General features: G+C 39.4%; 1 protein-coding gene across 2 annotated transcripts in view; it reads left to right on the top strand.

The window, feature by feature from the left end:
- The first annotated feature begins 12,670 nt into the window (after window positions 1-12,670).
- Window positions 12,671-21,677, top strand: part of CD200 (CD200 molecule) — a 28,301-nt gene continuing 19,294 nt past the window's right edge. For both annotated transcript variants that reach the window (XM_049785805.1, XM_049785804.1), the window contains exons 1-2: window positions 12,671-12,728; window positions 16,639-16,720. In XM_049785805.1, the coding sequence (XP_049641762.1) occupies window positions 12,717-12,728; window positions 16,639-16,720 (94 nt within the window). In that variant the 5' untranslated portion in view covers window positions 12,671-12,716. The remainder of the gene's footprint in view (window positions 12,729-16,638; window positions 16,721-21,677) is intronic.

Genomic DNA, 21,677 nt, shown 5'->3' with positions numbered 1-21,677 from the left:
CACCAAAATTCCTTGTTGAACAGCTCATAAAGAGAAGATAAAAAGTGGTTAGAATCGTCACTGTAGAAGAGAATATTTAGTAAGACTTATAGTTGTCAGGAAAAACACAAAATATTCTAAAGACATACGTGTCCATTTTATGTCTTTTGAAACAGTTCCGGGTTGTTACACACAATGCCTGGCTTTAGTCTGTGATTAGGATTGTTGTGCAATACTGAAGTTAAAAAGAGTAATGTGGGTTAGTGATGTTTGGGGCGGGTGAGAGGGTTAAGGAGTAAAAATGAGCTTTGAAGGGTTGGGAAAGGGCAGAATACAAAACGGACATTCTGGATACGCAAAACATAATATAAAGATAAGGAATACTCTTAATACAAGCAGTGCGCGCGGGGGCTAGCACCCCTAAGTGGTTTCCCATATGCAGAGTGGTCAGAAATTGCCAGTGACAAACTTAGCGCAACCGAGCAAATCTCAGCACACCCCAAGTACGACCAACCATTTCTGGCCGCCTGGGCTGCCACCCCAGAAGGCCTGGAGGCCGGGGGCAGAAGAGGGGAAGGCTGGGGGCCTATCAAGGCTTCCAGCACACCCAAGTTAGGGAGAAGGCCTTCCACATGGGGTCTCCCCCAACCCCATGCCAGCTAGAGCTAGCCTCCAGCTCAAGAGAGGATCAAGAGAGAGCCGGAAGCCAGGATCTGCCCGCCCTACACCCTGTGCCCTTCCCACCCTAGAGCTGAGGGAAGGACGGGGAAAGCTTGGGACCCCATCCAGGAGGGACCCCCCAACACTCAAGATTCCTGCAATGACCATTGCTAAGAATGCAGGAGTTGCTGGCGGGGATGTGGAGAGAAAGGAACTCTTTTTTACTGCTGGTGGGAATGTCGTCTAGTCCAGCCTTTATGGAAAGCAATATGGAAATTCTTCCAAAACCTAGAAATTGAACTCCCATATGATCCAGCTATACCACTCCTAGGGATATACCCTAGGAACACAAAGATATAATACAAAAATCCCTTACTTACACCTATATTCATTGCAGTGCTATTTACAATAGCCAGACTCTGGAAACAACCAAGATGTTCTTCAACAGATGAATGGCTAAAGAAACTGTGGTACATATACACAATGGAGTATTATGCAGCTGTTAGGAGAGATGAAGTCATGAAATTTTCCTGTACATGGATGTACATGGAATCTATCATGCTGAGTGAAATAAGTCAGAGGGAGAGAGATAGACACAGAATAGTCTCCCTCATTATGAGTTTTAAGAAAAATAAAAGACATTTTTGCAATAATTCTCAGAGACAAAGAGAGGAGGGCTGGAAGGTCCAGCTCATGACATGAAGCTCACCACAAAGTGTGGTGAGTGCAGTTAGAGAAATTACTACACTGAACTATCATAACAATATGAAAGAGTGAGGGAACTGGAAAGCCTGTCTAGAGTACAGGTGGAGGTGGGGTGGGGAGGAGGGATATTTGGGACATTGGTGGTGGGGGTGTTGCACTGGTGAAGGGGGGTATTCTTTACATGACTGAAACTCAACTACAATCATATTTGTAATCAAGGTGTTTAAATAAAGATATTAATAAAAAGAAAGAAAAAAAAGAATGCAGGTGTTGAAAGATCATTGATAGTTGAGAATATTTTGCAGAGTTCCTCAGATGTTGGTTATGATGCTATGGTTAGAGACTTTGTGAATTTGGTGGAAAAAGGAATCATTGATCCAAAAAAGGTTGTAAGACCTGCATTGTTAGATGCTGCTGGAGTCGCCTCTCTGTTAACGACAGCAGAAGTTGTAGTCATTGAAATTCCTAAGAAGGAAAGGACCCTGGGATGGTTGGTATGGCTGGGATGAGAGGAGGTAAAGGAGGTGGCAGGTTCTTAGGTTCTTATTCTTCTTAGTATAGTGCTTTTTCATTATTAATGAACTGTGAGAGGAAGCTCAAATAAGTGCTTCTCACCTATAACTTCAAAAAAGTCAGTTGAAGGTAAAAAGCTGAATAAAAGGCTGGCTGATGCTTAAGAAAATCACAGTAATCATCAGTTTACTGGTTTCAGTTGGCAACATATAATGGTTACTGCTGTCATTATCCATGCCTACAGATAATTTATTTTGTACTTTAGAATAAAAATGCATTTGCACATTCCGGATTACTGAGTGCAAGAGCCATGTACCAATGTACTGCTACAAATGTATTAGAAAATGTATCAAGAGTGAGAAACTGTAAGTGTTGCCTGTGCATGTTTTTCCACTGTCCTGTCTCCTAAAATTCTTGGGAGTGGGCCGAAAGGGCCCAGAAAAATAGCTCTTCCAAAGGCTCCAGAAGAGCACGGCCGCTCTGCTTTGCTTTGTGGCCGCACACTCTTTCTAACCAATGAACTCCACCACAACACGCAGGAAAAAACCACACTACAAGCGTGACAATGGGGAAACCCGCAGGGAAACACCATGCATAGAGAAAGAAGACGATAGTGTGGATGACCTAAAAAATTCCAACCATCTGATTAACCTCTCAGATAGGAGTTTAGAATAGAAATAAGGAAGATGTTTGTAGAACTCAAGGAAAGCATAGATCGATCTGAACAGAACACAAAGACAGAAATCAGAAAACTCCAAACTGAAATAACACGGTAGCTCAACTGCAAACCTCAGTGGATGGCCTCGTCAGCAGGGTAACAGCAGCTGAGGACAGAATTGGCGTGCTGGCAGATGAGATGCAGAAAAACTCAACACAGCAGAAGAAATTGGAAAATAACCTTAAAAATAAACGATCAGGCAATGGAAAAAGTACTCAAAGAATGTGAACAGATGAAAATAGAAGTCTTTGATAAACTTAACAGAAACAACATAAGAATCATTGGAGTCCCAGAGGCCCAGAGAGGAGATCTCCAGGAAGAATCAACTGCCAAAGACATCATCAAAGAGATACTCCCAAAGTTAAAGACCACATGCAATCAAATCCTGCTTGCCCGAAGAGTACCAGCTAAAAGAGTCCAAAAGAAAAACACCCTAAGACATATCCTCATTACGATGACAAATCCCACAAATACTGAAAGCAGAAAGATCAAAAAAGGAAATTACATTCAAAGGAGCATCCCAAAGACTTACAGCAGACATGTCACAAGAAACTCTCAAGGCTAGAAGACAGTGGTGAGATATTGTGACACGACTGAATGAAATGCTGCCTCACTGAGAATACTGCACCCAGCCCAACTCACGTTCAGATTTGAAGGAAAGATACATAGTTTCATAGATAAACAACAGCTCAGAAACTTCACAGATGAAAAACCAGCCTTAAAGGAAAAACTGAAAGGTCTACTTTAAGACAAGAGAAACCAACAAACACAGCAAACTTATCTACAAAGATGACATTAAATCCTATGACAATCATCTCCCTCAATGTCAATGGACAAAATTCACCAACTAAAAGACACAGAGTGGCAAAATGGGTCAAAAAGATGAATCCAACCTTTTGCTGCCTACAAGAAACACACCTGAATAGTCAGAACTAAACATACTCAAAATCAAAGGCTGGAGGAAAATCATCCAATCAAACAACACCATTAAAAAAGCTGGGGTGGACAAATTAATATCTGATGACACCAACTTTATACTCAGAAAAGTTGTAAGGGACAAAGATGGACACTATGTACTAATCAAGGGATATGTGCAACAGGAAGAAATCAGACTATTAAACATATATGTACCCAAAGAGAGACCAGCAAATTATCTAATACAATTACTGACAAATCTGAAAAAAGAAATCAATAATAACACAATAATTGTGGGAGACCTCAACATGGCCCTGTCAACACTTGATAGGTCAACCAGACTGAAACCCAACAAAAACATACTAGCCCTGAAAAGAGTAATGGAAGAAAGAGGACTAGTAGATACATATAGGACACTCCACTCCAAAAAACCTGGATACACATTCTTCTCCAATGTACATGGGTCATTCTCCAGGATAGACTACATGCTGACACATAAAACATACCTTCATAAAATCAAGAGGATAGAAATCTTGCAGGCTACTTTTGCTGATCACAGGCTCTGAAATTTGATGTGAACTACAAAGGCACACAGAAGAAAAACTTTAACATTTGGAAATTAAACACCCTGCTACTGAACAAAAAGGGGTCCGAGATGAAATCAAAGAGGAAATAAAAACTTTCCTGGAAACAAATGATAATGAAGACACAAACTGCCAGAATTTATGGGACACAGCTAAAGTGGTCCTGAGAGGAAAATTTATAGCTTTGCAAGCACACATCAGGAAGGAAAAAGGGGTATACTGAATAGCTTAATGAAGCAACTCATAGAATTAGAAAGTGCTCAATAAAAAGACCCAAAAATAGGGAGACAGAAGGAAATAACAAAGCTGAGATCAGAAATCAATGAAGTGGAAACCCAAAAAACAATCTGAAAGATCAACAAAAGCAGAAGTTGGTTCTTTGAAAAAATAACAAGATTGATAGACCATTGGCAAAACTCACAAAGAAAGAGAGAGAGAAACCTGATAACCCGTATTAGAAATGAAAAGGGGGAGATCACAACAGATATTGCAGAGATCCAAAGGGTAATCAGAGACTATTTTGAGAAACTTTATGCTACTAAACATGAGAACCTGGAAGAAATGGATAAATTCTTGGACACTTATAACCTTCCACGGTTAAGTAAGGAGGATGTAGCATATCTAAAAAACCCCCATCACTATTGATGAAATTAAAACTGTAATCAAACATCTGCCCAAAAAGAAAAGCCCAGTCCCAGATGATTTACTAATGAATTCTTTCAAACCTTTTAAGAGGAGCTACTACCAATCCTAGCCAGGCTCTTCCATGAAATTGAAAAAACGGGAACATTCCCAAACAGCTTTTATAAAACCAACATCACCTTGATACCAAAACCAGACAGAGATGCTGCCAAAAAAGAAAATTACAGACCAATATCCCTGATGAATGCAGATGCAAAGATCTTCAACAAAATCCTGGCAAATAGTATCCAATCCATCATCAAGAAAATTATACACTACAACCAAGTAGGTTTTATCCCAGGAATGCAAGGATGGTTTAACATCCATAAATCTATCAACACCATACACAACATCAACAATAATAAAAATAAAAATCACATGATCATATCAATAGACGCAGAGAAAGCATTTGATAATGTCCAACATTCTTGATCAAAATTCTCAGCAAGATGGGAATGAAAGGAACCTTTCTCAATCTAATTAAAGCCATCTACTATAAGCCAATAGCAAATTTTATCCTCAAAGGAAAAAAACTAAAAGCCTTTCCTCTAAATTTTGGTACAAGACAAGGCTGTTCGCTCTCACCTCTCCTCTTCAACATAGTACTGGAAGTGCTTGCTATAGCGATCAGGCAAGAAAAAGATATTAAGGGAATCCAGATAGGAAAGGAAGAAGTCAAGCTCTCAGTATTTGCATATGACATAATACTCTACTTAGAAAACCCTAAAGACTCTACCAAAAAGCTTCTAGAAACAATAGACTCATACAGCAATGTGTCAGGCTACAAAATTAACACACAGAAATCAATGACTTTTTTATACACCAATAATGATAGGGAAGAGATGGACGTCAAGAAGGCAATCCTGGGCCCGGAGAGATAGCACAGCGGCATTTGCCTTGCAAGCAGCCGATCCTGGACCAAAGGTGGTTGGTTCAAATCCCGGTGTCCCATATGGTCCCCTGTGCCTGCCAGGAGCTATTTCTGAGCAGACAGCCAGGAGTAACCGCTGAGCACCACCGGGTGTGACCCAAAAACCAAAAAAAAAAAAAAAGAAGGCAATCCCATTCACAATAGTGCCACAGAAACTCAAATATTTTGGAGTCAACTTGGCCAAAGATGTAAAGGACCTATACAAAGAAAACTATAAAGCCCTACTCCAAGAAATAGGAGAGGACACACGGAAATGGAAACACATACCCTGCTCATGGATTGGCAGGATTAATATCATTAAAATGGCAATACTCCCCAAAGCATTATACAGATTTAATGTGATCCCCTTAAAAATACCCATGACATTCTTCAAAGAAGTGGATCAAACACGTATGAAGTTCATCTGGAACAATAAACACCCTCGAATAGCTAAAGCACTCCTAGGGAAAAGGAGTATGGGAGGCATTACTTTCCCCAACTTTAAACTGTACTACAAAGCAATAGTTATCAAAACAGCATGGTATTGGAATAAAGACCGACCCTCAGATCAGTGGAATAGGCTTGAGTTCTCAGACAATGTTCCCCAGACATACAATCACCTAATCTTTTACAAAGGAGCAAGAAATTCTAGGTAGAGCAGGGAAAACCTCTTCAACAAGTGGTGCTGGCAGAACTGGTTAGTCACTTGTAAAAAAGCGAACATAGACTCCCAGTTAACATCATGTATAAAGATAAAATCCAAATGGATTAAAGATCTAGATATCAGACCTGATACCATAAGGTATATAGAACAACGTGTACATAAAACACTCCATGACATTGAGACTAAAGGCATCTTCCAGGAGGAAACTGCACTCTCCAAAGAAGTGGAAGCAGGCATAAACAGATGGGAATACATTAAGCTGAGAAGCTTCTGCACCTCAAAAGAAATAGTGCCCAGGATACAAGAGCCACCAACCGTGTAGGAGAAACTATTTACCCAATACCCATCAGATAAGGGGCTAATCTCCAAAATATACAAGGCACTGACAGAACTTTAGAAGAAAAAAAAATCTAATCCTATCAAAAAATGGGGAGAAGAAATGAACAGCCACTTTGATAAAAAAAAGAAATACAAATTGCCAAAAGGCATATGAAAAAAATGCTCTCCATCACTGATCATCAGGGAGATGCAAATCAAAACAACGATGAGATACCATCTCACCCAACAGAGATTGGCTCACATCACAAAGAATGAGAACAATCAGTGCTGGCGGGGATGTGGAGAGAAAGGAGATCTTATCCACTGCTGGTGGGAATGCAGTCTAGTTCAACCTCTATGGAAAGTGATATGGAGATTCCTCCAAAAACTGAAAATTGAGCTCCCATTCGACCCAGCTATTCCACTCCTAGGGATATACCCTAGGAACACAAGAATACAATACAAAAATCCCTTCCTCACACCTATATTTATTGCAGCACTATTCACAATAGCCAGGCTCTGGAAACAACCAAGATGCCCTTCAACAGACAAATGGCTGGGCCCAGAGAGATAGCACAGCGGTGTTTGCCTTGCAAGCAGCCGATTCAGGACCAAAGGTGGTTGGTTCAAATCCCGGTGTCCCATATGGTCCCTTGTGCCTGCCAGGAGCTATTTCTGAGCAGACAGACAGGAGGAAACCCTGAGCACCACTGCGTGTGGCCCAAAAACAAAACAAAACAAAACAAAAAACCCCTCCCCCCAAACAAACAAACAAACAAACAAAAAAACCCCAGATGAATGCTTAAAGAAACTGTGGTACATATACACAATGGAATATTATGCAGCTGTCAGGAGAGATGAAGTCATGAAATTTTCCTATACATGGATGAACATAGATTCTATCATGCTGAGTGAAATAAGTCAGAGGGAGAGAGAGACGCAAAATAGTCTCACTCATCTATGGGTTTTAAAAAAAAATAAAAGTCATTTTTGCAACAATCCTTAGAGACAATAAGAGGAGGGCTGGAACTTCCAGCTCACTTCATGAAGAGTGGTGAGTGCAGTTATATAAATAATTACACTGAGAACTACCATAATCATGTGAATGAATGAGGGAACTGGAAAGCCTGTCTAGAGTACAGGTGGGGGTGGGGTGGGATGGAGGGACATTTGGGACATTGGTGGTGGGAATGTTGCACTGGTGGAGGAGGGTGTTCTTTACATGACTGAAACCTAATCACAATCATATTTGTTTGATTGTTTTTTTTTTTTTTGGTTTTTGGGCCACACCTGGTGACCTTCAGGGGTTACTCCTGGCTATGCGCTCAGAAGTCGCTCCTGGCTTGGGGGACCATATGGGACACAAGGAGATCAAACCGTGATCAATCCAAGGCTAGTGCAGGCAAGGCAGGCACCTTACCTCTAATGCCACCGCCGACCCCCACAATCATATTTGTAATCAAGATGTTTAAATAAAGAAAAAATGATTGAAAAAGCAAAGAGACATAACTGTTATAGACATTTATGGGATAATCACTTACAAATTTAACTTATAAGTGTTGATAAAAACACGATGTTTAAATATTAAAATTAAGTATTTACTGCAACCACTTTGAATTGAGGCTCACATTTAAAAGATAAACTCTGTAAGAAGAAATAGATGAAACATATCTTGCCTCCTTCCTATCAGCATAATATAGTATACATCTTATAAACAGAATCTTTTTAAAAAGCTTATAAACATAACAAAGTTTTAGTAGCCCTAAGGCCTCAGTTACTTTCTTGTAAGTATAACATATAAGGTTATGAGAGTCAAGAATTAACCTATAGGTTATGTTTTTAAAAATGTTTTTTCCTATGAGTGATTGCCTTCCCACTATAACTTTACCTTGTCCTCTCTTTGTATCTTTTTCTTCAATAAAATTTAAAAAAAGAAAAAAGAAAGAAAATGCATCAAGATAACAAGAGTGGTTTTCTTCTTTTTGTGGGAGAACGGGGTCACACCGGCAACACTCAGGAGTTATTCCTGGCTCTACGCTCAGAAATTGCTCCTGGCAGGCTCGGGCGACCATGTGGAATGCCGGGATTATCTCTCTGGCACCCACAAAAATGGTTTTCAATGTGAACCCGTTATCCAAAAATTTAGTACTTGCCATAGCAATTAGGCAAGAAGAAAATATGAAGTTATCCACATAGAAAAAGATGAGGTTAAGCTGTTGCTCTTTTAGATAACATTATACTGTATAGACTCCATAAAAAAGCTTCTAGAACAGGGGTCTCAAACTCGCGGCCCGTGGGCTGTTTGCGGCCCTCCGTACAACATTTTGTGGCCTGTGGCCAGCCTGCAAATATTGCAGTATTCACGATTATTCACTTACCGAATAACTGCAATAAAAATCGCAAGTAAGAAAAAAATCGCATTAAACATTCACATACCCCAAGCAGTTCCATTCAGGGTATGCAAATGTTTAATGCGATTTTTTGTGATTTTTTTTACTAATGCGATTTTTTATTGCGAATATTCGGTAAGCGAATAATCGCAAATACTTTGCACATAGTGTAGACGTCATTTTCGCTGCTCCTGCCCGCTGTCCCTTGCATTATCGGAGGACTAAGGGATAGAAGGAAGAGAAATTTATTACAGAATTAGATTTTGTCATACTTTCATCATGACTTCATCAAAGCCTGCAGTGAAGAGAAAGATTGATGGTGAGCACAGACAATTTCAGGAAAAGTGGGAGACACAGTATTTCTTTGTTGAGCACAGGGGCATTTCCACATGTCTTATTTGCTCAGAGAAAGTTGCAGTGCACAAGGAATACAACTTGAAACTCCATTATTCAACTAAACATGCTGAGGAATGTGCAAAATATCAAGGAAATGAGAGAGCCAAGTGGGTTGCCAGTCTTAAAGAATGTCTAATGAGGCAACAAGATTTCTTCAAGAAAGTAACCAAAGAGAATGTTGCATCAGTTGAAGCTATTTACATGGTTATTGCTAAGGCAGGGAAACCATTCACAGAAGGAGAGTTTGTTAAAAAAAATGCATGTTACAGGCTGCAAGTATTATCTGTCCAGAAAAGAAAGGTCAGTTTAGCAAAATCAGCCTTTCTGCCAACACTGTGGCAGAGCACATTTCTGACATGTCAAGTGACATTTATCATCAACTATGTGAGAAAGCCAAATGTTTTGATGCATACTCAGTTGCTCTTGAAGAGGGCACAGATATAACATATACTGCGCAGCTCATATTTATGTCCCTGGTGTTGATTGCAATTTTGAATTGACAGAGGAGCTGCTCACAATAATTCCAATGCATGGCCAGACCACCGCTAATGAGATATTTCGGCATCTGTGTGATGCCATTGAGAATGCAGGTTTGCCATGGAAGAGGTTTGTTGGAATAATAGCCAATTGAGGACCATCAATGATAGGGAGGAAAAATGGACTAGTGGCACTTGTTCAAAAAAAACTTGAAGAGGAGGGTGTAGAGAAGGCCATTGCTCTTCACTGCATTGTCCATTAGTAGGCCCTTGCAGTAAATGCCTGCTGTGTGACAATGTGATGTCTGTTGTTGTGAAATGCATCAACCAAAGCAGATCCAGGGGTTTAAAGCACAGAAGGTTCCGTGATTTTTTTTTTAGAGAAAATGGAGTCAGAATATGGAGATGTGCACTATTTCACCAAGGTATGTTGGCTCAGCAGGGAAGATGTCCTGAAAAAATTTTTTGAGTTGAGAGAAGTGAAAGCCTTCATGGAGAAGGATGGGAATGCTGTTTCTGAGTTGAGTGATAACAAATGACTCATGGACTTTGCTTTTTTTGTTGACATCACATATAAGCTGAATGTACTAAATAAGATTTTACAAGGCCCGAGGCAGCCTATCAGTGCTGCCTATGATGTGAGAGCATTCTCCACAAAACTTGTGTTATGGAAATCCCAGCTCTCTCAGACAAACCTTTGCCATTTCCCAGCATGCAAGGAACTTGTGGATGCAGGCACACCATTCAGTGGTGAGAAATATGTTGATGCTATTTTTAAGTTAGAGAAGGAATTTGATCACAGATTTGCAGACTTCAAAAAGCACAGAGTCACTTTCCAAATTTTTGTGGACCTCTTTTCCTTTGATGTGCAAGATGCTCCTCCTGTGCTTCAAATGGAGCTCATTGACCTGCAATGCAACTATGATCTCAAAGCAAAGTTCAGGGAGATTAGTGGAAAAGCAGATATGCATGGGCAATTTTTGAGAGAATTGCCCCCCTCCAGTTTCTCTGAGCTTTCCTGAATGTTCAAGCGCACCATGTGCCTTTTTGGGAGCACATATTTGTCTGAAAAGTTATTCTCCACATTGAACTTCAATAAGTCAAAGTACAGGTCTAGCCTTAATGATGATCATCTTCAAGCCATACTGAGGGTCTTAACTGCTTCCTCCCTAAAGCCAAATGTGGTTCAGATTTGTGAGAAGAAGCGCTGTCAAGACTCTGGCAACAAGGAATAGGCAAAAGATGCCATGTTCAGAAGAACTGCTCATGATCTTCACTCAATGTTCTATTCATGTTCAGAAGAAATAATTAAAACTGTTAATAATGACATTTGAGGACTTTTTTTTTTTTGGTGAAATCCTTTATGCGGTCCTTCCTCACCCCGACTTTGCCTTCTGCGGTCCCCAGGTAAATTGAGTTTGGGACCCCTGTTTTTGAAACAATAGACTAGAATAGTAAAATGGCAGGCCACAAAATTAGCACGCAAAAACCAGTGGCCTTCTTATACACCAATAATGATAAAGAAGAAATGGACATCAAAACAAACAAACCAAAAAACCAAAAAAAAAAAAAAAAAAACCCAACCCCACATAGTGCCCCACAAACTCAAATATCATGGAGTCAATGTAACTAAAGAGGTGAAGGACCTATACAAAGAAAACTACAAAACACTGCTTCAAGAAATAAAAGAGACACAAGGAAATGAAAATATATACTCTGAACATAGATTTGGAAGAATAACATCATTAAAATGTCAATACTTCTCAAAGCATTGTACAGATTTAATTCAATTCCTATAAAAATTCCCATGACGTTCTTCAAAAATCATATGGAGAAATAAATGTCCACGAATAGCTAAAGCAATACTTGGTCAAAAAGAAAGAAAAAGAATAGACGGTATCTTTTATGCATCTATTTTCTCCCCACACATCCACACCACCTCCAAGAACTTTGGGACTAGTTAAAATGTAAATCATCAAACAAGTGGAAGGATGTTATCACAGTAAAGAAAATAGTGTTTTGAAGAATGCATTAGAGTCCAATTAAAAATGTGTGCCTTTTTAAAAGATGTCTATTTTGAGGCATTTGTTTTCATTTTTACATCACAAGGCGGCACTTTGGGGAACCGACTCACAAAACAAAACCAACAAACAAACAAAACCAAAAAATCTTATTCTAGCCTCCCATCAAAGGAAAAAAAATGCCAGTCCTTCTTAAAGGACTGAACTTCTGGCTGAAAGGTCTTCCTCTCCCGCTTCTCCAGATTTCCTTTCATTGTTAAAAAGAAACCAGGGGCCGGGCGGTGGCGCTAGAGGTAAGGTGCCTGCCTTGCCTGCGCTAGCCTTGGACGGACTGCGGGTTCCATCCCCCGGCGTCCCATATGGTCCCCCAAGCCAGGAGTGACTTCTGAGCTCATAGCCACGAGTAACCCCTGAGCGTCACCGGGTGTGGCCCAAAAACAAACAAACAAACAAACAAACAAAAAAACCAAAACAAAACAAAAAAAAGAAACCAAACCCAAAAAAGTAATTTTCCTACTCTCCCAGTTTCCCCTACGAAAGCGTACATTATTTGAAGACGAACAAGACGCAATTGGAAACGGCAGGAAGGGCTGCTGAGAGCTGTGTGGGCGGGATTAAAGTGAGATGGGTGGGCCTGTGTGTGGGGGGATTAGAAAGGAAGCTAATGAGTTAGCTTTCCTCCAGTGCTTGGCATGTGTCTGAAACCTACGAGCTTCTGGCAAGAGGAGACGTCTCCCCAGGCTTTCCAGGAGCAACCCGACACCCGCTGGCTCCCCAGGCTCCAGGATGCAGAGACTGGTGAGCTGGGAGGCAGAAAGAGGGGTCGTGGGTGAGCGATGTTGCCACTGAAGACTCGGTTGTTAAGAGACTCACTTGATCACGCTGTTTTTCACCGGTCTGCCCTGGTCCATTGCGCGGGGCTTTTTACGCAGAGGCTCATGTTGTTGCGACTGTCGGATATGATTTGGGGTGTGTGTGTGTGTGTGTGTGTGTGTGTGTGTGTGTGTGTGTGTGTGTGTGTGTGTGTGTGTGTGTGTGTGTGTGTGTGTTTTACTGGCAGGACCGGGAGTTGAACTCTAATGCTTTCTATTCTTTGTGAGGGCTGCAGCTAGGGTAGGACTGGGGCGGTTAGAGTAGTCGATGGGGGTGCTCCCTCTCTCCTTTCTCCTCCTGGGTCTTATCGCAGGATCCTTGCTTTGCGAACCCATTTTATGGGATAGGGAAATTATGGTTAGTAAAATCTAGGATACCCAAGAGAAACAAACAGATAGGTTGTTGATAAAGACCATGTGAATGCTTCAAAATAAAAGGAGAATTTTTGTTTAGTTATTGGTGAGTTATTTTTTTTAAATAATTAACTTGAAAATTAAAAAATTCAAGGAGCTTTTTTTTTCATATTCATTTTTTATGGGAAAGACCACACCGTTGTTATTCCCTATTTCAAAACAAAGGAAAATGGTGTGGTCTGCAAGCTTGCGTACTACAGGCTAGACGATTTTAATCCCCCCAGTAACCTTACAAAGGAGATTATGAATTTAAAAGAATAGGAAAAGAAGCAGAGAGGATAATTTCTGTAAGCCTATGTGACTGCATATAGGAATCAGGATTGAACAAAGGAACTTTTAAAGGGAAGGATGCATCCGGAAAGGATCGCTGCCGACTGGGCTCAGATAAAGGGCCCCTCTGTCAAACAGGGGTCTGTTACAAGGACTGGAAGTGAACATCTCCATTTCCATTATTGTACTTCTCATATAGGATTTGATTAATTTTTAAACTACTTACTAGTTACTGACATTTAGCATATGTCGCATTTAGCATAGATACTGTATTGAGTATGTTGACTGCTTAAATCTCATAGTAATTCAAGTGAAAAGCTTACCATTTATATATTTATTGCTTATGTTTATCAATTATTATTTAGTACCTCTATATAAACTACCATATTAGTTTGGAATTGATAGCTCAGACATATGGTGTTTGTGCTTTCAAGTCAGCTAAATAAATATATACATATTGACTGTAATCATACAACTACAATCATATTTGTAATCACAGTGTTTAAATAAAGATAATTTAACAATAAAATATGTACATATTTAGTAAGAGGTCATTCCTTCTAATTCCCTTCGCTTCGATTACTGTGGTTATTTATTTATTTATTTATTTTATATTTTGCTTTTGGGGCCACACCCTGTGATGCTCAGGAGTTACTCCTGACTATGTACTCAGAAATCGCTCCTGGCTCGGGGGACCATCAGGGACTCTGGGGTTCAAAACAAGGTCCATCCTGGATTGGCAACATGAAAGGCAAATGCCCTACTGCTGTGCTATCGCTCTGGCCCGTGTGGTTTTATTTTTTATTTGTTTTGTTTCGGTTTTGATTTTTTGGACCACACCTGGCTCTGCTCTTGGCAGACTCCAGGAACCGTAGGGGATACTAGGGATCTAATCCAGGTCGGCTATGTGCAAGGCAAAGGAACTACCCACTTTACTAATTCTCCAGAGCTACAGTCAGTGTATTTTTGTTTCTTCAATGTTGTTGGCTCCCAGTTTACACATCTTGAGTTTTGCTGAGTGTCTGTTTTCTTCTCTATGTCAAGAATAAGATATTTTTCACTGCCAGAGTCAATCCATTCTACATTCTTTCTCATAGTCGTTGAAAGAGTGTGTATAAGGGCCCGGAGAGATAGCACAGCAGTGTTTGCCTTGCAAGCAGCCGATCCAGAACCAAAGGTGGTTGGTTCGAATCCCGGTGTCCCATATGGTCCCCCGTGCCTGCCAGGAGCTATTTCTGAGCAGACAGCCAGGAGTAACCCCTGAGCACCGCCGGGTGTGGCCCAAGAACAAAACAAAACAGAAAGAGTGTGTATAATAATGTATGAGAAAGAAAAAATTAAAAAAACATAAAAAAAATTTAAAAAATGGTATGGAGGGCCGGAGTGATAGCACAAGTGGTAAGGCGTTTGCCTTACATGTGGCTGAACTAAGACAAGCACAGGTTCGATCCCTGGCATCCCTTATGGTCCCCTGAGCGAGGAGTGATTTGAGTACAGAGCCAGGAGTAACTACTGAGTGACACCGGGTGTGGCCCCCCAAACAAACAAATAAACAAACAAAAAATGGTGTGGAAATAGGATGCCAAAAAGTCTTTATTTCTGAAGTCAGTGTTTGAAATAGTAGGAGGCTAACTTGCTTGGAGTTAAAATATAAAATGCTCTAAGACTTGACTTGTTTCCAGACATTTGATGGGAAGAATGCAAGGTGGAAGAACCAGCTTTTCCCACCTAAGGAGAAATAGTATTTGTTAGTTCTAGAGAGGTAAGAGGAACTGGGAAATATCTATGCTTAGACATCAGTGCTGTTGATGAAAAGGCTTTGTGCCTGTCCCCACATGCCCAGGGGATTTCAGAACCATCAAAAAGAATATTCATACAGTAGGTGTTAAAATTAAAATGGAAAACACTTATACTTTCTTTTTCTGATATGGAGAGGACGTAGAAAGTAACAAACCCAACTATCAAAGCAAGGGAACAATATACAACAGAGATCAGTAAGAGTAAGATCAGTAAGAGTCTTTCTATGTAGAAATTTTACTTTATCCTTAGAATTTTACTTTATCCTTCAGTGAGAATCCAGCAGCAAACAATTGAGAGAAATAAGTAGCGAGAGAGAACACTTTTCAGACATTTTCATTTCCTTACATTTGGGGGGGGGTGTTAGAGAGGAATATCCTGAGCTAATCAAGGTTTACTCTGACTCTGCCCTCAGGAATTACTCCTGGTGTTACTCAGGGTACCACAGAGAATGCTGAGGATTGAACCCTGGTCAGCTGTGTGCAAGTGCCTCCTGTACTTCTCTCTGGCCCCATGTAAATGTTTTAGTTGCACATACACAAATGTTGGAGCACATGCAACCCTGGCATTGTCCATTGAACAGTTGGAGTCTGAGCAACACTGGATGTGACCTCTCCCCACTCCTGTCCAAACCAAACAAAAAACATGGAAAATTACAGAAATGTTACATATCTTGTCTGTACCTCAAGGAATGAACGTATGCCTCATGCAGACCAAATAAATGTGATCTATTATAGATAGAATTCATCCATTTGCATTTCATCCTCATGTTATAACATTGCAAAATTATATGCACATCCACATGTTTTGTGAAAAGTCCAAAATTCTACTCAGGCACATAAAAATAAACAAGGAAAATGGCAGAAAGGCTCATCACTAGAGCTTAAAAGGTACAGTTTGTATTAGATCTATAGGATTCCATGAAAAATCTGCCTCAGAAACTTCTAGGCAATTTCACATTTCTTCCCAACTTACATTATTAATTATTAAATTGGTAGACATCATTTATGTTAGATGTGGATGCTTTTTAACTTTTCTTGTCTCTGTGGTTTTTTTTTTTTTGACTATTTGTTTTCTCCAGTGATCCTTTGTGAGAACTTGTTCTTAAAAATGATGGACGCTGGAGCAAGGCCTTAACTTGCTATGTTTATTGTAATGAAGGAGGCACACTATTATGTTCCCTTCCTGTTTCCTGGAAAAAACTATTATTTCTTCCATTTATAGCCTTTGGTTCAGCTTGTAAAAAACCAAAGTTCTCTGTGGTTAACTACAACATTCCCTGAAATGATGGATATATTGAAACTTTCTTGATTTGTCAGCATCTAAACCTCTATTTCTGTACTTTCTGTTTTCAGGTATTGAGGAGGCTCTTGTGTCATGGCTCTATCTGCAGACTGATTTGGATATTGCCAGCAGTGATGCTATGTAGGGCACAAGGTAAAAAGAACCAGTTTTCTTGCTAGTTGTCTGCTAACAGAATTTTTTTTTTTTTTTGTGGTTTTGGGTCACACCTGGCAGTGCTCAGGGGTTATTCCTGGCTCCAGGCTCAGAAATTGCTCCTGGCAGGCACGGGGGACCATATGGGGCACCGGGATTCGAACTGATGACCTCCTGCATGAAAGGCAAACGCCTTACCTCCATGCTATCTCTTCGGCCCCTGCTAACAAAATTTATGTTTGCATAAATAACCATAATAGACCTTTGTTGTTTGTAATGTTAATTTGCATGAATTATTGAAAAATGGATGGAATTTGCCTGGCCGGTGGGAGTTGTTTTTTCTGCTTTCCCCACACTGCTTTTATTATAGAAAGTGGTACTTTGGTGGTGATTGTGGTGTTGGTAACATTCTATCCCAAAAAGCTTTTTACTTCTTCCTTTCTTTTTTTTTTTTTTTTTTTTTTTTTTTTTAGTTTTGGGGCCACTCTTCACTGTGCTCTGGGTATAATCTTTGCTCTGTGTTTAGAGCTCACTCATAGTGGTACTTTAACCCTTGACTGTGGACCATTTGCATTCTGATAAAAACATTTTACATGCATATACAGAGATAGTAATAAGAAAAATACTCTTCCATAAATAAAACAAGATGTAGAAAAAAATCTAAATTAAAATACATTTTTGTTTCATTAAAGTGGAATCATTTTTGAGGGTCTCCTAAAGGGTCTCCTAATCTTGTTTCTTAGGTGGCTTACTAAGAAAGTGCTCCATTGCAAAGGCCACTATAGTCAATAACACACTAAATGGTGCTGGAGGCTAACAACCAGCAGTGCTCTGGGGACCATGTGGTATTGTGGATAAAACTCAGGTCCTCCATTTGCAAGCCATCTTTTCCACTCCTTTCAGCTATCTCCCTTTCCTTCAATTTGAAAAGCTATTTTTTGTTTTTTGTTTTTGTTTTTTTTTTGTTTTTTTTTTTTTGGGGGGGGGTCATACCCGGCAGCACTCAGGGGTTACTCCTGGCTCTATGCTCAGAAATAGCTCCTGGCAGGCTCGAGGGACCATATGGGATGCCGGGATTCGAACCACCAACCTTCTGCATGCAAGGCAAATGCCTTACCTCCATGCTATCTTTCCGGCCCCTGAAAAGCTCTTAAAAATAGTTAGTAATCTCATAGAGGTTGCTCAAGATATAGAAGTAAATACAATTGAAAATTTAGAATTGTTTAGAAATCTTAAAATTGGGTATGCCTCTCTTCTACAGAAAAATAACAGAGAAAATGAATCATAGATGATGCATAAGTTCACATGTTACATAAAACATGCATTTACACTGCCTCTATTTCCTGGATTTCTTTTTTTTTTTTTTATTTTGGGCCACACCCGGTAACGCTCAGGGGTTACTCCTGGCTATGTGCTCAGAAGTTGCTCCTGGCTTGGGGGACCATATGGGACACCGGGGGATCGAACCGCGGTTCGTCCAAGGCTAGGGCAGGCAAGGCAGGCACCTTACCTTTAGCGCCACCGCCCGGCCCCTATTTTCTGGATTTCTTACTTGTGTCAAGCCTTCTGCCCCATCTATGGAGGCCAAACTTAATGCTGCTGTTGGCCTCCTCTCACCTTGCATGTGATATTGTTTTCCATCAGCCTTCCCTAGATTGTTCATACTGCTGCAGGAGGGGGTACTTCCTCTTCTTTGTAACATGATTTACTCACTGAGGGGATCTAAATGGAATGCCATGTAAGCAGCTAAAGAGTGTAGATTTCCAGATCAGTTATTTCTTTCAATCATTTCTATTCCATTATATATTCCTTAGTCAAAGTGAGAAATCTCTTACAAAGTTAAAACTGGTGTTGAACCCTTTTCTTCTAGCCAGTCTACAACCAATAATTTCTTCACATCTCTGCTTTATGAAATTTCAACAGGCTTCCACAAAATCTTGATCTCAAAAGCATCTTTTGTCCCTATATCATTTCACATTAGTCAGAAATCTATACTGCCACACTAACACTGGACTTGGCATTACTCAGGGGTTTGTTCTGTTTTTCAGTTACTCTATTCTTGGTGCTTTTGAGGGGTTGTTAAAATAATGTCTGTGCTGTTTATTTTCTCTTCAAATCACTCTAGTCAACATTTTATTACTTAAAACTGGGTGTTTTGAATCAACTCCACATTTTGCATACTATTCCATTGAATTGTGGCTTTATCATTTCTACTTCATTACTATTTGAGTTGAGAGAGGTATGGAATATTTGGGTGTGTGTACGTATTTGTTCTTTAATCTGTTTTGTTTCCTAATAAAGTTATGGTTAAATATTTCCTTTTGAGAAGCACCTTGTCAAAATTTCCAGATTTAATATATTTACTCTAACTGACTTTCTAGTTATTTATAATTTTTATAATTTTTTAATATATTTTTATAATTTTATAATTTGCTATGAGTTTGGATTAATTAAAAAGTTAAGTCAGTATGTTTCTATTTTATTGCATTGGATAACAACTATTAGAATATTGCATTTCAAGTTCGAGTTTTGAGGATGTTCTACACATTGTTTGAAAAAATTTGTGTTCTCTTTTGGGTAAAATGTATAAATTGATATATGTTTATTTAAGCTTATGTTTAATTTCAGTAAAAATTTGTAAATATTGGTAATTATTTAGAATTTTTTGCTTTACACATATTTTTACTATATGGTATTGAAAAATTTGTGTGAACTATGGGAAACTCTTATTTATGATTGTGAATTTTTACTTTTTTTGAGATTCCATTAGCTTTTTTATATTCTTTTGTTTGTTTTTGTTTGGAGGCCACACATGGTAGTGCTCAAGGCTTACTCCTGGCTTTGAGCTTAGAGATCACTCCTTGTGGCCCTCAAGACTGTCTGGTGCCAGAGATCCAACCTGGTTGGGCCACGTAAAAGCCAAAGCACTACTTGCTATACTATAGCACTAGCTCCTCCATTAGGTTTTATTTTTTTATATATATATTTGAATGTCATGCAAATGAAGTTTCATGACTAATTTTTGTTGTTTCTTTATCATTTGAAAAGTTTATTTTTGTCCTTTATATTTTAGTGTTTTCTTGTTCCTTTTCTATCCTTTTAAAAGTTTTACTGAATAGGGGCCGGAGAGATAGCATGGAGGTAAGGTGTTTGCCTTGCATGCAGAAGGATGGTGGTTCGAATCCCGGCATTCCATATGGTTCCCCGAAACTGCCAGGAGAGATTTCTGAACATAGATCCAGGAGTAACTCCTGAGTGCTGCCAGGTGGACCCAAATACCAAAAAAAAAAAAAAGTTTTACTGAATAATTCTTCAACATTCTTAAGGCCAGTAAGTAGTACAGAGAGTAAGGTTGTTGCCTTACCATTACTATTTTGTTATTTTTTTGCCTTGCTGTTACTGGGATAAGCCTGCTTCTATCCCTAGAATAGCAGAGGGATCTCTGGGTACCAACAGGAGTAATCCCTGAGCATAGATCGAGCAGTAAATCCTGAGAACCACTAGGTGTGGCCTCAATATAAATAAAGACAAACAAAAATTCCAGAGTTTTTTTGTTTTGTTTTTGTTTTTTTTTTGCTTCTTGGACCACACCGGTGATGCTCAGGGGTTACTCCTGGCTATGTGCTCAGAAATCACTCTTGGCTTGGGGGACCATATGGGAGGCCGGGGGAATTGAACTGCAGTCCGTCCTAGGTTAGCAAGTGAGCAAGTGCAAGGCAAATGCCCTACTGCTTGCACCACTGCTACAGCCCCAATTTCAGAGTTTTTTAATTGTTCTTTTTTTGGGCGGGGGCACACCCTACAGCTCCCAGTGAATATTCCTGGTTCTGTGTTCAGAAATCACTCCTGGGGGCCTGAGTGATAGCATAGTGATAAGGTGTTTGCCTTGTACACAGTCGACCTGGGACGGAACTGGGTTCAATTCCCAGCATCCCAAATGGTCCCCCAAGCCAGGAGCATATCTGAGTGCAGAGCCAGGAGTAACCTTGAGCACAGCCAGTGTCCCAAAACCCCAAAACAAACAACAACAACAAAAAATCACTCCTGGCAGACTTGGGGTACCATGCCTTCGACTAAATCCAGGTTGGTCTCAGGCAAGGCAAACACCCAACCAAAAACCTGACTGGCACTGTGCTATCACTTTGGCCCCCCCTTTTTAAATTATTCTTTAATTCCTGTTTTTTATATTCTTGTACTGGATGCTGGAAGAATTCTGTAATCTAGTTTGCTAAGTACTAGTTTAGTTTTCAGTAATATTCAATATTTTAAGTAAACTAGTAATACTGTTATATTTTATTTCTCACTTTCTGCATGTCTATTATTACTAATTGCACTTCTGGTTCCTTTTTTGCATGTAAGATATCACATGTAGTCAAGTTAAAATGTTATTGATTAAATGGGAAGCAAAATAAAAGGGAAACATAAAATGTCATTGACTTAGGACATCTTTGTTCACTTAATATGAAATTGTGGAGTTCATTTCATTGTTTAATTTTTGACAAATGTTTTATTCTTTGTTACTATGTTGAGATTTACCATTGTTTCATCTATTTGAATAATATAAGTAGCCAGCATTAGGGAGGAAAATTATTGTCATGTCTTGTATACCGCACTACATTCAGTAAAAAATGTTGACTATGTGGATTATAATTTGGTTGTTAAATTTTTTTTTATTTTTATTTTTAATTTTTTTATTTTAATTATGAGAACAAGGATGCAAAGAAAGAGGACAAGGTAAAGTTACAATGGAAGGACAATACATAACATAATTCTCAGAAGTCCCCTTGCTGATATCCCAACTTTGAAATTTCATCCAAAGAACATTAAGATTGTAACACACTGTAATATTTCTTAACAGCACACAAGGCAATCTAAAGCCATAAAACTTACATAACTCCTTAGACATTATAGGCATAGCATTTTTTTACATTTCCATATTCATGCATATTAGCTTAAG

This window comes from Suncus etruscus, chromosome 13, assembly GCF_024139225.1.
Source record: "Suncus etruscus isolate mSunEtr1 chromosome 13, mSunEtr1.pri.cur, whole genome shotgun sequence".
NCBI classification, from domain to species: Eukaryota; Metazoa; Chordata; class Mammalia; order Eulipotyphla; family Soricidae; genus Suncus; species Suncus etruscus.
This window is presented reverse-complemented; position numbering and strand designations above follow the sequence as displayed.